At 39.9% G+C, this 13,738-nt stretch overlaps 1 protein-coding gene across 3 annotated transcripts in view; it reads right to left on the bottom strand.

Moving 5' to 3' along the window:
• SBF2 (SET binding factor 2) overlaps positions 1–13,738 on the bottom strand; it is a 238,717-nt gene that overhangs the window by 43,428 nt on the left and 181,551 nt on the right. For all 3 annotated transcript variants that reach the window (XM_083724282.1, XM_083724283.1, XM_083724284.1), the window contains 5 exons: positions 6,116–6,286; positions 1,901–2,163; positions 1,637–1,809; positions 1,289–1,362; positions 150–345 (listed from right to left, as the gene is read on the bottom strand). In XM_083724282.1, coding sequence (XP_083580408.1) covers positions 150–345; positions 1,289–1,362; positions 1,637–1,809; positions 1,901–2,163; positions 6,116–6,286 — 877 coding nt within the window. The remainder of the gene's footprint in view (positions 1–149; positions 346–1,288; positions 1,363–1,636; positions 1,810–1,900; positions 2,164–6,115; positions 6,287–13,738) is intronic.

Genomic DNA, 13,738 nt, shown 5'->3' with positions numbered 1-13,738 from the left:
ACAGAAATTCATACCGATCAAAAGGTTGAATTATAGATACTGATCCTATTCTGGCACATTTGTTTTAAGCGACTTAAATGGACTGCGGGTTAGCTTCAAGTGTGTTCTGAAGTAAAAATTTATTTTAACATTCATAAAGAAGACCATACCTAGTTGATCATGAGGTGTGCCTTTAAATATAACTCTGTACGTAGTAAGGAACAAAGCTCCTTCTGCAGGGAGAATGTGAGGGCCTCCAAGCAATCCTCCAGTTGCCTCCTCTCGGCCATCAGGATCCAGAAGCACACGGAGACCTTCACACACAAACTCTTCCCCTGGTAGCAAAGCTGGTCGTAGAATCTTGGGCTGAGCCCAAAGACAAGATTTATATATATATACACAAACTGTGTTACACATAGTACACTACAGGTGTCAAACTAAAAAGGATTGAGCTGAAATTACAGCTATAGTTTGTAAAAGACAGGTTATTGTAAAAATGGGTGTATTTTGTAGAAAAGGGACTTAACAAAGAGCCCTAGTCCAACACTCTAACCACTATACCACACTAACAATCACATTGTTAGCATTCATAGAAGGGATAAGGTGTGCCAGCTGGGCGGATAGTCATTTATCTGGTCTACCTAGGGCTTTCCTGCACTCTTTCAGATTTCTCATCACCATTCATGGTCAGAAACATCCCTCTGCCCCTGTGCTTACTGGGCAGACTGGATTTCAGCTAGGATAAGAGTAAGAACTGAGTAAAATAAGTTCCATCTTTTTAGAAAAGTGGCAAAGATGCAAGGCTTTGATGGGCTGGAGCAGGGGTGGGGAATCTCTGGTTCTCCAGATGTTGTTGGACTCCCAACGTTGCCTACTTAGCATAGCCAATGGTCCGGGGGGGGGGGGCGTGATGGGAGTTGCAGTTCAGCAATGCAGGAGGGTCACAGGTTCCCAGTGTCTGGGTTAGAGTTTTTGCCTCTTCAGTCCAAAAGGGAAAGCATTATTTGCTTAGATGCTGTTTGACTGGAAAAGGGAGTGGGTTGATAAAGAATAGGTCTTAAATCAACAATGGACATGCAACAGCAGCTTATTTTGATTCAGAGGTTTGGCTGATACTTTTTCTCTAGTTCATATTTCACAAAACTATAGCCAAGCTGCTTATTTGTTGAATTTTTCATATTTTTCAGCATCCTTTTAAATGTTCCAAATATCTCCCCAATTATATTAGAAAAAAACCCCCACAGAAAACTGAGCAAACTTGCCATATACCTAAAATGTAAATAGTGTAAACAAAGTCCAAAATACTTGCCTTCTGAATTGGTGGCAACCTTCTACTTTCTCGATGAACAGCCTCCAGAGTCTCAATGTGCATTGCTACAATTCCTGGGAGCAAACACCACCGCAAATGAGCAAAACATAGCAAGAAGAAAACAAACTAAAATAATTCCACCCTTCTAAAAACTGCTTTCAGAAAGCCCAGAATAGGGCTCTCACATGACTATGTAGACACCGACAGACTAAAATTAGAAGTGCAAACCCTTATTGTCAACTGAAAATAACACACACAAAGAAGCTCTTTTCAAAAATATCTTTTCTCAGACAGTACAAAATATATCTCTCTCAAAATATTTCAAGACTTCAGCATAGCTCTTCATACCTGGTATCATACAATGAAGACTCCTGATGTGATCCTGTGTAACTCCACTTTCTGTACAAACCTTGTCTATGAACCTAGTAATGAAGCGTACGACAGCATTGGCAATGTCATTGTTCTCAGAATCCTCAAACCCACTTTCAGTATCATAACTCTCAGCAACACTGCCTGCAATGCTAAAAAAGCAATTCTAATCAGTTAAATCTACATTGGAGCAAAATAAACATCACTCTATTTGAAAATAATGTGGTTGTCCCGATTACACACCTATTTGTGACAATGCTATTGCTTCCACTCTCCCAGTCGCCCGTTGCTGAAGTTCTTAGGAGTTTGTTTTTACTGGTGTCCAGTGGCACCAGCAGGTATACCATGAGGTTAGCAAAATGAATTGCCTGACTGAAAACCATACTTTCTTCACTTTGTACTAGTTGCTGTTGAGTCTCTTTACTAAGTGTTGGCCACAGACGCATCTGCTCAGCAGCTAAGTCCATGGCTGTCTTTTCTTGGGCCTGGGCATCAGAATTCTTCTCCTAGGAGAGAAAATGGTTAGACAGTAGAATATTATACTGTAGTTTTAAATTATTTCCATTCTTTTGGAATGGGGACAAAGGCTGCCTATAAACTATATATGAGACCATATAACACCAGTCTTGAAAGACCTACACTGGCTCCCAGTACGTTTCCGAACAATTCAAAGTGTTGGTGCTGACCTTTAAAGCCCTGAACGGCCTCGGTCCAGTATACCTGAAGGAGCGTCTCCACCTCCATCGTTCTGCCCGGACACTGAGGTCCAGCACAGAAGGCCTTCTGGCAGTTCCCTCGCTGCGAGAAGCCAAGTTACAGGGAAGCAGGCAGAGGGCCTTCTCAGTAGTGGCACCCAACCTGTGGAATGCCCTCCCACCAGATGTCAAAGAGAAAAACAACTACCAGACTTTTAGAAGACATCTGAAGGCAGCCATGTTTAGGGAAGCTTTTAATGTTTAATAGGTTATTGTATTTTAGTGTTTTGTTGGAAGCCGCCCAGAGTGGCTGGGGGGACCCAGCCAGATGGGCGGGGTATAAATATTATTATTATTATTATTATTATTATTATTATTATTAGGAAGAGAACCTTTGCTGAAGAACCAAACATAAGACAAAACACTGTGCAATTCATGAATCACAATGCAGGATTTGGTACTAAAGTTGCAGTTTTCTTGCTCGTGGGAAATTATGCCTCTACACCATCTACGTCCTGCCCCCAAGTTGTGCTACTGCATACTAAGCAACAGCAGAACATTATAGAAAGGTTTCTCTACTGGTTGATGTCTCAAGATGCACTTTGCTTTTTGCATCCACATTGCTCAGGGGTGGGGCAAAACCTGGATCTGCCTGCAAAAAAACATTCAATTTCCAAATGTCGTGCCTATCTTATCCTTTACTTTCCATTGCATCTGAAATTAGATCCTTGTGCAAGCACAGGGCCATGGCTGGTCTTAAAATTTAAAGAACTATTTCTAACATACCTACAGAATCCATAGAAAAAGGAATGCACAACATGGAGTGATACTGAAGGCAAGTCTAATTCACTTATAGCCCTTTCAACACAGCATCAATTTAATCTGCTTGTTGGTGGGGGTTTTTTTGTTTTGTTTCCTCATTGCAGTTTTAAAAGCTAATATATACATTAGGATTTCATTCTGCTTGCAAATTCTTGGCTCGTTCTCATACTGAATATGAATTGGATCAAGAACTAACTGCCTGGCATTCAACTAACTGCCTGGCACAGATGATACTGTCCAATCTTCTGTAGTGCTTGAGTCAGTGAGCCACGTGTAGCTATAAATAGCTTATAGCACTGAAAAAGTTTCATGTTTTCACATGCCAGATTTCAAATCTAACAGTCATTCTCTGTAAACGAAGTGGATGGCACGTAGACACAACATATTGTAGCCTAAAGAAATTAGGGCAAAGGTGACTGGCAACTGTTTTCACATAACCTCTTTTTTTTTTTTTTTTAGGAAAAAGCAGCAGGAACCTACAATTGTATGATCAGCCTTTTAGACTTCTGAAGAATATGAGGAAAAGCTTCAAGTGTGCATATGTGCAACAACTGCTTCTATTTCCCAGTTCTGCTACCACTGTTCTCTGTTGCTTCCCTATAGTACAGTTAATACTGGTAGCAACTTTCCTGTTCATGGCTTTTCCTTCATGTTTGATAGTCCATCTAATTTAGAGGAACATTATTGACACGCTAAGATGGCAGAGTGCCTTCTTCTATTACTTTGTCTAGAATTGCCAAGTTCCTGGCATTTTACTGGTTTTGCTATACTGGAAAGATGCAACCTGTTCCTTTTATAACAGGACAATTAGGACATGCCTATACTTTACTTACTTATTTCATTTATGTACTAAAATTTTCTTCCAAGGAGCTCAAGGTCGTGTGCATGGTTCTCCTCTCCATTTCATCCTCACAACATTCTGGGAGGTAGACTAGGCTAAGAGATAGTGACTGGCCCAAGATCACCCAGTAAGCTTCATGGCTGTGTAGGGATTCAAACCCTTGTCTCACAGGTCATAGTCCAACACTCTTAACCATTACGCCACACTGGTCCAGATGTAGCTCAATATCCATCCCAGCTTAAATTATTATAACACCCACCCACCCTGCATAATCCCTGTAATACCTGCAGTACAGGTGCAATAATATTATTGACACCAGCTATCATGCCTAATCTGCATACCTTTGTTTAAAGATGACCCTGTGGTCACACAAGCAGAAAGTATATTTCCAGAGTCATGCAGCTTCATATTTTTGATCTGTCCAATTTCAAATACCACAACACTGTTTATGAGCCCCCAAAAGGGAGGAAAAGGTTAGAAAATGAAAGGAGAGAAAGAGAACAACATAACACAGAATGATGGCACATTGTACAAAGCAACATGAAATGGGAGCCAGTTTGTGCTGCAGCACTGACATGCCTTTTCAGCTCTGCACTGGACATAAGACTTCAAAGCAAGTCAACGAAAGGGAGAAGGAAAACTTACTTTATCTGTGGCTGAAGTAACTGTAAAAGCCACAAGCAAAGGGCTGATTTTGATATTAGTTTTCTACATATGTGCTCTTAAGAAGCATGTAACAAAGTGGCTGGAAGGAGTGTGCTTTTTTTTTTGTAACTTGAGAGCAATCCAGTACACATCTTGGATGTGTTCAATTGTGAAGCTTCTTGGTAAGTCTGACAAGTAGTCAATGTACTGTGGTGCAATGTGTCAGTGTGTCTGGATGTTAGCAAGAAGATCTGTGGCTTAAGCCCAACCAGGGATGGCGGTGGGCAAGATTCCTGCGTTGCAGAGGGTTGGACTAGATGACCCCTGGGGTCCCTTCCAACTCTACAATTCTATAAGCATGTATTGGATATCATACATGTTCACACAAGCTTGTCACTGACTCTCTCTTTCACTACCACCCACTTCTTATGCCCCCCCATAACTACTGCTTTCCCCTCTGCTAGCCAGGTCACAGAACCATGTGGACAAGTGGTCTTTCTCCCCAACCACTATGCCTACACATCTTGATGAAAATTTTACATTTTTACCCCACATTGACCAGATTGATGCTTATACCTCCCAAGGTCTTAAATTTGGAAAGACCTCTGGTAGGGGAAAATCTTTGGCTTGTGCTCAGGACAAGAATTTTTATTTTTCATGAATGCTGTGTGCCTCTGAAGGAACTTTTAGATGCTCCTGGTACAAAATATACAGTATTACAATGCCAATACAATTATACTGCATGATATAATGGTCCAGAACAAAAGTTGTTGTGGAATTAGATAAGACATGACAGCTGAATTAGCCTTTGGGTTCCAATACAAAGTAAGCTCCAAGATTTGTGCAGCTAAACTCATACACAGTTATTCATTACTGCTATTGGGGGAAAGAGTTATTTTGGAAATTATGTTTATGCACCAGGGTGGAAAATCTGCATTTTAGGTTTCCTTTGGCACCAATATTCACAACATCTACTATCCATTTCTGATGAAGGCGGGGGGACATTCTTAAGGGAAGGGTGAAGTTTTGTCTGGGAATGCTGTCTGATTTGAAGCAGAAGAAACAGAGTGCTGCCAAAGCTAGAAAAACATGTAGTAATGCATGTTAGGACTGTGAGCATATTAAGATAATATACTCATCTATTCTAAAGGAAAGCAAACATTTATTTTGTGAGTATTAATGAATTATCCTGGATAGTTGTGCTGCTTTATATATAAAACATATTAAATCTTCCCCACACTATTAACAAGTTCATTACAACTAGTACCATAAGATTTAAGAAGTAATTCCAGTATTTAGGAACACACCCCTTGCCTGGCATATTAATTCAAGAAGGCCCAACAAACTATACAATATCAAACATTTTCTTTAACTAAATGCCAACTGACTTCAACACAGATTTAGTTTAGCTTATTTCTTTGCTCATTAAAATTTCTATATTATTGTTTTACTTACTTTTTGCTTTAAGTGTTGTGGATGATTGTCTTCCTTAGCTGAAAGATAGAGTGAACGAATTTGATTTTCCACATCACTGTAAAAGTTTGTTTCCCAGAACTGCTGGTTAGCCCATATTGGATGATCTTGAACACAGGTGTAAACAAACTGACTGACTCCAGGAGCTAGTTTCTGAAAGCACAACGATGAGTCATCAGATTAATTTTCAAGAGTAGGAACAACAATGTATTCAACTGTTGTGGCAATAAAAATCATTAATGAGACAGACAACTAATCCTAATGATGTATGTGTACATATAATAATCATGAATATATTCTCTCCTACACATTCATGTTGAGTAAACTAGTGGGCAACTCACTAATAATTCTGTTTATTTGAAGACAAAATCTTACAGAAGGCTCATTCTTGAGTATAAATGTTGCACCAAGACACACAGAGGTACAAGGTCCAAAAGTGAGAACAATGGGATAGTGGAATATGTAAGCTTGGTTTGCTCTATTTTCACCTGATTGAACTCCAAAATTTGCACTGAAATTTGTGTGTAGAGAGTAGCTTTTCAAAGAATCTGAAGCAGGTCTACAAGGTACATAAAGTAGTATTTCTTCTCTATTTTCAATTACACAATGCTTTTTTTAAAATCAAAGCAAATGTCTTTTCAAAGCTCCTGCAAATAATGTAGAGATGGCTCTATACCCCCCCCTATTTAATGTATTTGTTGAAACTTCAGATACTCCACCTACATTGCAGCATTGCATTCCTTCCATATTTATATTACAAAATGAGGATTAGCTTTTAGGGTCACTGAAATCAGATGCACTGCATATTTTGATCTGTTGTTCAATTATATACAAAGTCATACGACATTACAATCCATCCCAAAACAATCCTAAGTTCCAAATTATTCCAGACGTTTCCCTGATTTCTATTTCTAGCCAACCTTTCTGAATTAGTTTACAGGTGTTTCATTAGAACTGTTATTCAGTGCAACCAAACAGCAGCCAGCAGATGGCAATAGATTTCTGTGGAAACTACATGCCATTTCTCTGTTAAGGCAGGCTAATAAAATAGTGGCGCTGACTGTCTCAACAACTGAAAGATCAGTGCTGAACTCTGCCTAACAGATCTGCCTGTAAAAAAGAAATCTTACATACACAAAAATATCAATAGTATGCCATGTGACTACATTGTTTTCCTTGAAATGATATCCATGCTTCTCCATTAGTCCTGTACTCCCCTGATCTTACCTCTGCTAGCCTACAACAAAACCTAAATGTACTCCTCTCAGCTAGCTTCTTGGTGTGGTTCCATATAAGGGCATAAGAGACAATAAATTAGATTTCAGTCCTGATCAGACAGGGATTATGCTGACAAGTGGCCTATCTGACTTGGGAGATGATATGGGAGTTAGCTTAGTTAGTAGAGCATGAGGCTCCTAATCTTAGGGGTGTGGGTTTGAGCCCCACTTTGGGGAAAAAGGTTCCTGAATTGCAAGGGGTTGGACTAGATTACCCTTGTGGTCCCTTTCAGCTCTACAACTGTATATATATATGATTCTATACAGCCTTTTATTCTGGATGGGGTTGCAGTTTGATAGTACTTTTAGATCTCTAGAAGCCCAAGTAGCATTACTGGCACAAAATACCTACCCTCAATTTAGGCTGGTACAGTATGGCCTCTCCTAGACGAAGAAAATCCAGCCTCACTTACATACATTCTGGCAACATTGTCTATGGATGGTTACAGTGTGTTGTACATTGGGCTGTCCTTTAAGATGGCACAGAAACTACTGTTAGTTCAGAATATGGCTACTAACTGCAACTGGGAATTTGGAAGACATCTCACTGATCTTGAAATGGCTTCACTGATTTTTGGGTCCAATAGGAAATGTGGGTTTTAACTTTCAAAGCCTGAATGACAGCACCAGAATAACTCAATGCCTGTCTCTCCCCCCCCCCCCCCAATAAACCTGCCTTTCATGAGAAGCTGTTCTGTTCTATGACACAGACTTTTCTGTTGTGGCATCTTATCTTTGAAACTCATTTCTCAGGTACAGTCAATAACAACAACAACTCCTTCTGGTGTTTTAAGTAAAACAAGAAAGAATTACTCTAAGATGAATGGGAAACACTGGAAATAATAAGGGGCCTGGTGGAAGCGCAATTTCATAAAAGAATTATGGGAAAAGATTATAAATTTAAAAACAAAGATATTGGAGTATTAAATTTCACATGATTTATTAATAAATTATATGGTTGACTTAATAAAGAAAGAACACACTGAGATGTTCTTCCTATATGGCAGCTGCCACTAGAAAATACCATGCAAAGAATTGAAGATCTCAGGGGACATCTAATATTAATGAATGGATAGATAAAACTTGGGAATTTAACTTAATGTCTAAGTTGACATTTTCTGAGGTCAAAGGAAACAACAAAGATGAAATACTTTTGTAGCAAAGGGATTCTGTTACTTAACTACAGTCAAAATAACCTTCCAAATATATGGTATGGTTTTGAGATGCTATGAATTTTAAAGTACTAGTAGTTCTTTTTTTGCAGGCCCAGTTGCAGCAAGCCTAAGATTGCTGGAATGGGGCACAGATAGCAATAACAACATGACAACATTTTGGGATTGAAAATGACCACAACTTTATTGATTGCAGATGCCAGTAGGCTTTGGCATAGGCTTGGGGTATGTATCCAAAATCAACCAACCTGACTGCTCGTTGATTACATCATCAGGGTCAATACTGGGTTAAGGGACCCCATATGACACACATCGAGGACACCATTAAGGGAGTTCTATGGTCTGTTAGCCCCTGCCTGGACACACAGTCAGAATTCTTCCCCTTGGACCCATTTACGGGGGTTCCCTGATACTTTGATCTGGAGGAGGGGGAAGGGTTAGGCTCCTTTCCACGCCATCTGATTAGACTAAGGATCCGGCCCAATGCGTTTTTCCACCAACAAGTTGTGACAATTGCTGTGAGGTAGGTAAAACCTCCAAACCAGCCCAATTAGGCAAATTCCTTCCTGGCCCCCAATAAAACAATCAAGCAATTCCACGGCATTCATACGCACCGCCTGCTTGCCCACACATACAGCTTTAAGTGGTTTGAGGATAGACCTGAGTAAAGACAGGCTCAAACCAGGTCCACTCCCAAATGTCCCCCTGCAGTTTGGCCATGATTGGCCAATTTAAATTTGAACAGCAGAAAAGTCCTATCATTCTCCGATGACACAGCCCAGCTGTGCAGGGACTTTTTGCCCCCAACCAACTTGCCCACAGCCACACAACTGCTGCTGCTGCTGAGCAGCATGGTAAGCGGTTTCTTCCTCTTCTTTATCAGTTTCATGTTATCTGTTTAACTTACTTTATCAGTATTGCAGTTTATGACTGTTATGTGTTCTTCTTTTGGGGTTAGAAATAATATTTATTGAGATGGTATTGTTTCTAGTTTTGCAAACTGCAAATTGATAAACAATAGTGCAATCCAGGCCTGCTCACACCAGACTGTCAGGAGTTTGGACAGAGCCAAGGTATTTCTGCACCCAGCTTTGCCAGCTGGGTGCCATTGACAGAAATACATCACTGTGTCCGTGCTGACTTTCCCCTTCTGCCTACCAGTGGAGCCCAGTGGAAAGCCCAAAGACTCAAAATTCCAAGGCAGGGGATGGGATGGGGCTGAGCTGCCCTGGAATCTGCTGGATCCTGAGACAGTCTCACAGCAACTGCAGGCAGCATCAGGCCTGATTTGGGTTTGACCGCTGCATCAGTATAGAGCTGGTGCAGGGATCAGGCCCAATCATCCTGCTGCTGCTACTCTCTCATTGCTGGGAGGTGCTGTGCCGTGGATGCAATGGTGGTTCTGCTGCTCTGCAAAGCCCCACCAGTGTGTGAATAGATGTTAATTGCACACCACATGCTTACTGCAGCAGTTCAGGATTCTGGTGCTGATACTGGCAATCTTAAGAAGCACCAAAAAATTATTCACATAATGATTTAATAACGGACTCCCTGAAATGGTGGCTAGATAGATGAGGAAGGAGCAGTCAGTGAGCTTATCCAGACTCAGACCCATAGAAAACAACTATTAATCTGTAATTACCAGTTGTAGGGAGTTCCTACAATATCCTGTACACTTCTTTAAATCACAGGACACTGTGAACTCTCCCTCTTCTGCAATAGAATGTACACCCAGCGAGTTTATACAAAAAGGGACAAGGGAGCAAGGTCATTCCTACATTTGTTGGAATGGACAGGATCTTATCTGATTGTTGCTGGAGTAAGTCTTGTGGAAATAACCTACAATAATAAAATGCATCTGTGACACACCATGATAGAAAACATATAGAGATGTAGAACCAGGAGCATGGCCATCTCGCGTGACTTGTTTTGAAGGGCACTGCAATCACAATTTAGGATGTGTATATGTGCATAGGTGTATACATAGGTGTATATGTGCATAGGTGTAAAAATACAGTTTACAGCTCTTTTATTTAGGATATGTACATTTGTATCATGACTGGGCACAAGAAATCCTGATCAAATATAAAAGAGTGTGTGCTCTCTCTCTCTCTCTCTGCAAAGTAATCTGTTGGGGCATGATCCTGCCAAAGAACCTTTAAATCTCATTGGCTTCAGAAGGGAGAGATTTTAAGTATATGTCTAAGACTCCCACTGATACCCTTGGGTTTTAAAGTGCTCTACTTGGATAAATCATGCTCAGTATTTTCAAACTGCACTTCTGAATGTGCAGCCTTAGTACGGTCTTAACAATGAATGTGCAGATTTCTCCAGGGTAATGCAAGGTACAAATATTTAATTTCCAGTTCCAAGATCACAATCGCATTCTATACACTTACAAAAATAACGTAAAGGTCATTTTTGCCAAGATCATTTTTGTGCCAAGTTATAAAACCCCAACAGGGAGCATCCTAGATGCTCTGACATATGTTCATAACAATTATTGTGTGAAAGGCGCCACTATAATGTGTATCCAAGAATGTTCCTTTGTGTGCCAATTTCAACATGATTAAAATGGGTAAAATATTGATACTGAAGACTACCTGTGGCCTTACATCTATATGCAAAGCATTATGATAAGCAAAATAACTCTTAGCTAAAATAGTGGTCGCAAGAACATTGAAATTTTAAGGTTGCTTTTTGATTCAGACACCATACTAAGTGTATTCAGAAGCTCAGGGTAAACACAATCAGCTCTGCTATCCACATGATTATGGCACATGAGATTGAACACCCAATAAGACTCATGTTTCTTGAAAAAATGGCCTAAGAAAAAACCATATGAAAATAATCATTGTTCCATTAGTATGTTCATTTCATGGAAAAGGCTTTGAAAGTATGCAAATGAGGTAGGGCCCTGGTGATACAGCTTATTGGCGAAAACCATTTCCTCAGAAATAATGTACACAAATCAAAAACCAAACGCCTTGTCTGGGGAATAGGTAGGAAAGCATGGGTGGAGGAGGGCGTAGAAATATAAACAATGTCTCAGACTATGAATTATTCTGCTAATCCCAAGGGCTAGATTTACAAAATATCTGACCAGTGTTTAAATTTTTAACCTTAAATTGAATACTGATTAGAACGTTTTTTAGAGAGGAGATCATAGACCAGTGAGAAATCAAACAACTGTCATGTAATTTTTTTTTGCGGGGGTGGGGGGAAGCGGCGGGGAAGGGAATAATTATATATAAAACTTTTAGCTGAGTTAATCAAGCAAAGGGAATCAATGATCTAAAAGAGGTCAGTTACATAATCTAATTGCACATTGTAATTTCTCAATGAAACGTCTAATATTTTTCCTTAGATTTTATTATATCTGTGCAGTTAAAGTTAGTCATTCCTAAGGAGGCCATCCTAAACTTGTTTACATAAATTCCACTGAATTCACTGGTATGTATTTCTGATCAAACAGCATAAACTCCATAGCACAGACATAGTGAGGCTGCGTATACAGCATACATTTAAAGCACATTCTTCCCCAACCATCCAAAGAATCCTGAGAATTGTAGTTTACCCCCCACAACAAGAGTTCCCAGCACCCTTAGCAAACTACAGTACCCAGTATTCTGGTGGTAGTGGGGGAGTTCTTTAAAATGTACAATAAGTACGCAGCTGGAGGATCATTTTGCACTTTTCTGTGAAAGCTCAGTGGTTTAGAGCACAGCGCCACCCGCATCCCTTATCTGGCTATCTAGGGTAATGTTGTGGCCAGGAGCCATCTCAGGTTGGGGATCCAATTCTTAAGAGGTAGTATAAGAACTTCTAAGACCAGGTATTCTATTGGATAAAAGCATCTCTGTCTCAGCTTTAAGCATTAACCCACAACCAGTTCATTACTGAAGTGAACCTTTGTTTAGGACATCCATTTTATTTCTAGAACTAAATGGAAAGGAGAGGAAATGCTATCATCAGCATAACGTGAATGCCACACCACATCCCAAATCTCTAGACATCCTTACACAAGAGCTCATGTATATGCTATGTAGCACTGGAAACAAAATGTGCTGGATCCCTAAGTCTAAGCCCATGGGGTTGAGCAACAGCTTCCCAGTACCACCATCTAAGATCTGCTTTCCAGGAAGAACTAGAGTCATTATAAAACAGTGCATACAAGCCACATCCTGGGCAGGTGATTTAGATGAATATTAAGGTCAATTACATTGAAAGTAACTCATAGGGCAAAAAGAATCAGGAGGGACCATCTTCCCCAGGTCAGTTCCCATGGAAGATCATGCACAAGGGCAAGCAATGTTATCTCAGTCTACAGGGTGGAAACTAGAAATTTGAAAAAAGGGAAAAGGCAATCTATAGGCAGAAGTATTGCTAGTAGAAAATATGTACATAAATTTATCATGCACTGTTTTGCTATGACATTCCTTTAACAACTAACACTGGAAAATTAACATAATAGGCCGTCTTCCATCAAAAGGAGGGGAAACATTGTATCTTGTATAATTACGAGTTATTTATATTTTAAACAAATTCCAATTGTATTACTAATGGTAAACAGAAACACTGTTTTCTGCCCCAAAGGCTAAAGTTGTTTGCTTGCACAGGACATTACTACACACAGTGAAGAGTGCTCTTCCTGACTTAGATGAATCACACTCTTTTGATTGCTTAGGTCTAGTAATTTAAAATTGAACTAGAGTGAAGTTATAGTGGTGTTTGTATGAAATTTTCTTCCAGGCCACAAGTATGCATCTATTGTACTGACTTGTTGTCCATGAATTTAATGCTGACGGCTATGAGCTTATGGATTTCTTCAGTCACATCCTGCCCTGTCAGGTTTTGTAAGAGTCTAGTCACTGGGTATTAACTACTGGAATTATACCGGACATCACATGAGGCACAATATATTGTAAACAGAAATTCTTTCTTGTTATTTTAATTACACATGTGCAATGCCCCTAGACTAAACGTCTTGGAAGCCACAGGCTTCATGAAAACTTTAAGAAGCAATTGCCAGATCACATAGCTAGCCTTCCACCAAAGCAGATTTTCTGATTACTATGAAGCATTTTGCACTAATATTTATATTTTAAAGACACAGATTTCACAGCATTCCTACCTGACAACCATGCTAACTTGAC

This window comes from Podarcis gaigeae (assembly GCF_964106915.1).
Source record: "Podarcis gaigeae genome assembly, chromosome: 1".
NCBI lineage: Eukaryota > Metazoa > Chordata > Lepidosauria > Squamata > Lacertidae > Podarcis > Podarcis gaigeae.
The sequence above is the reverse complement of the archived record's forward strand: the minus strand, read 5'-3'. Positions and strand labels throughout refer to the sequence as shown.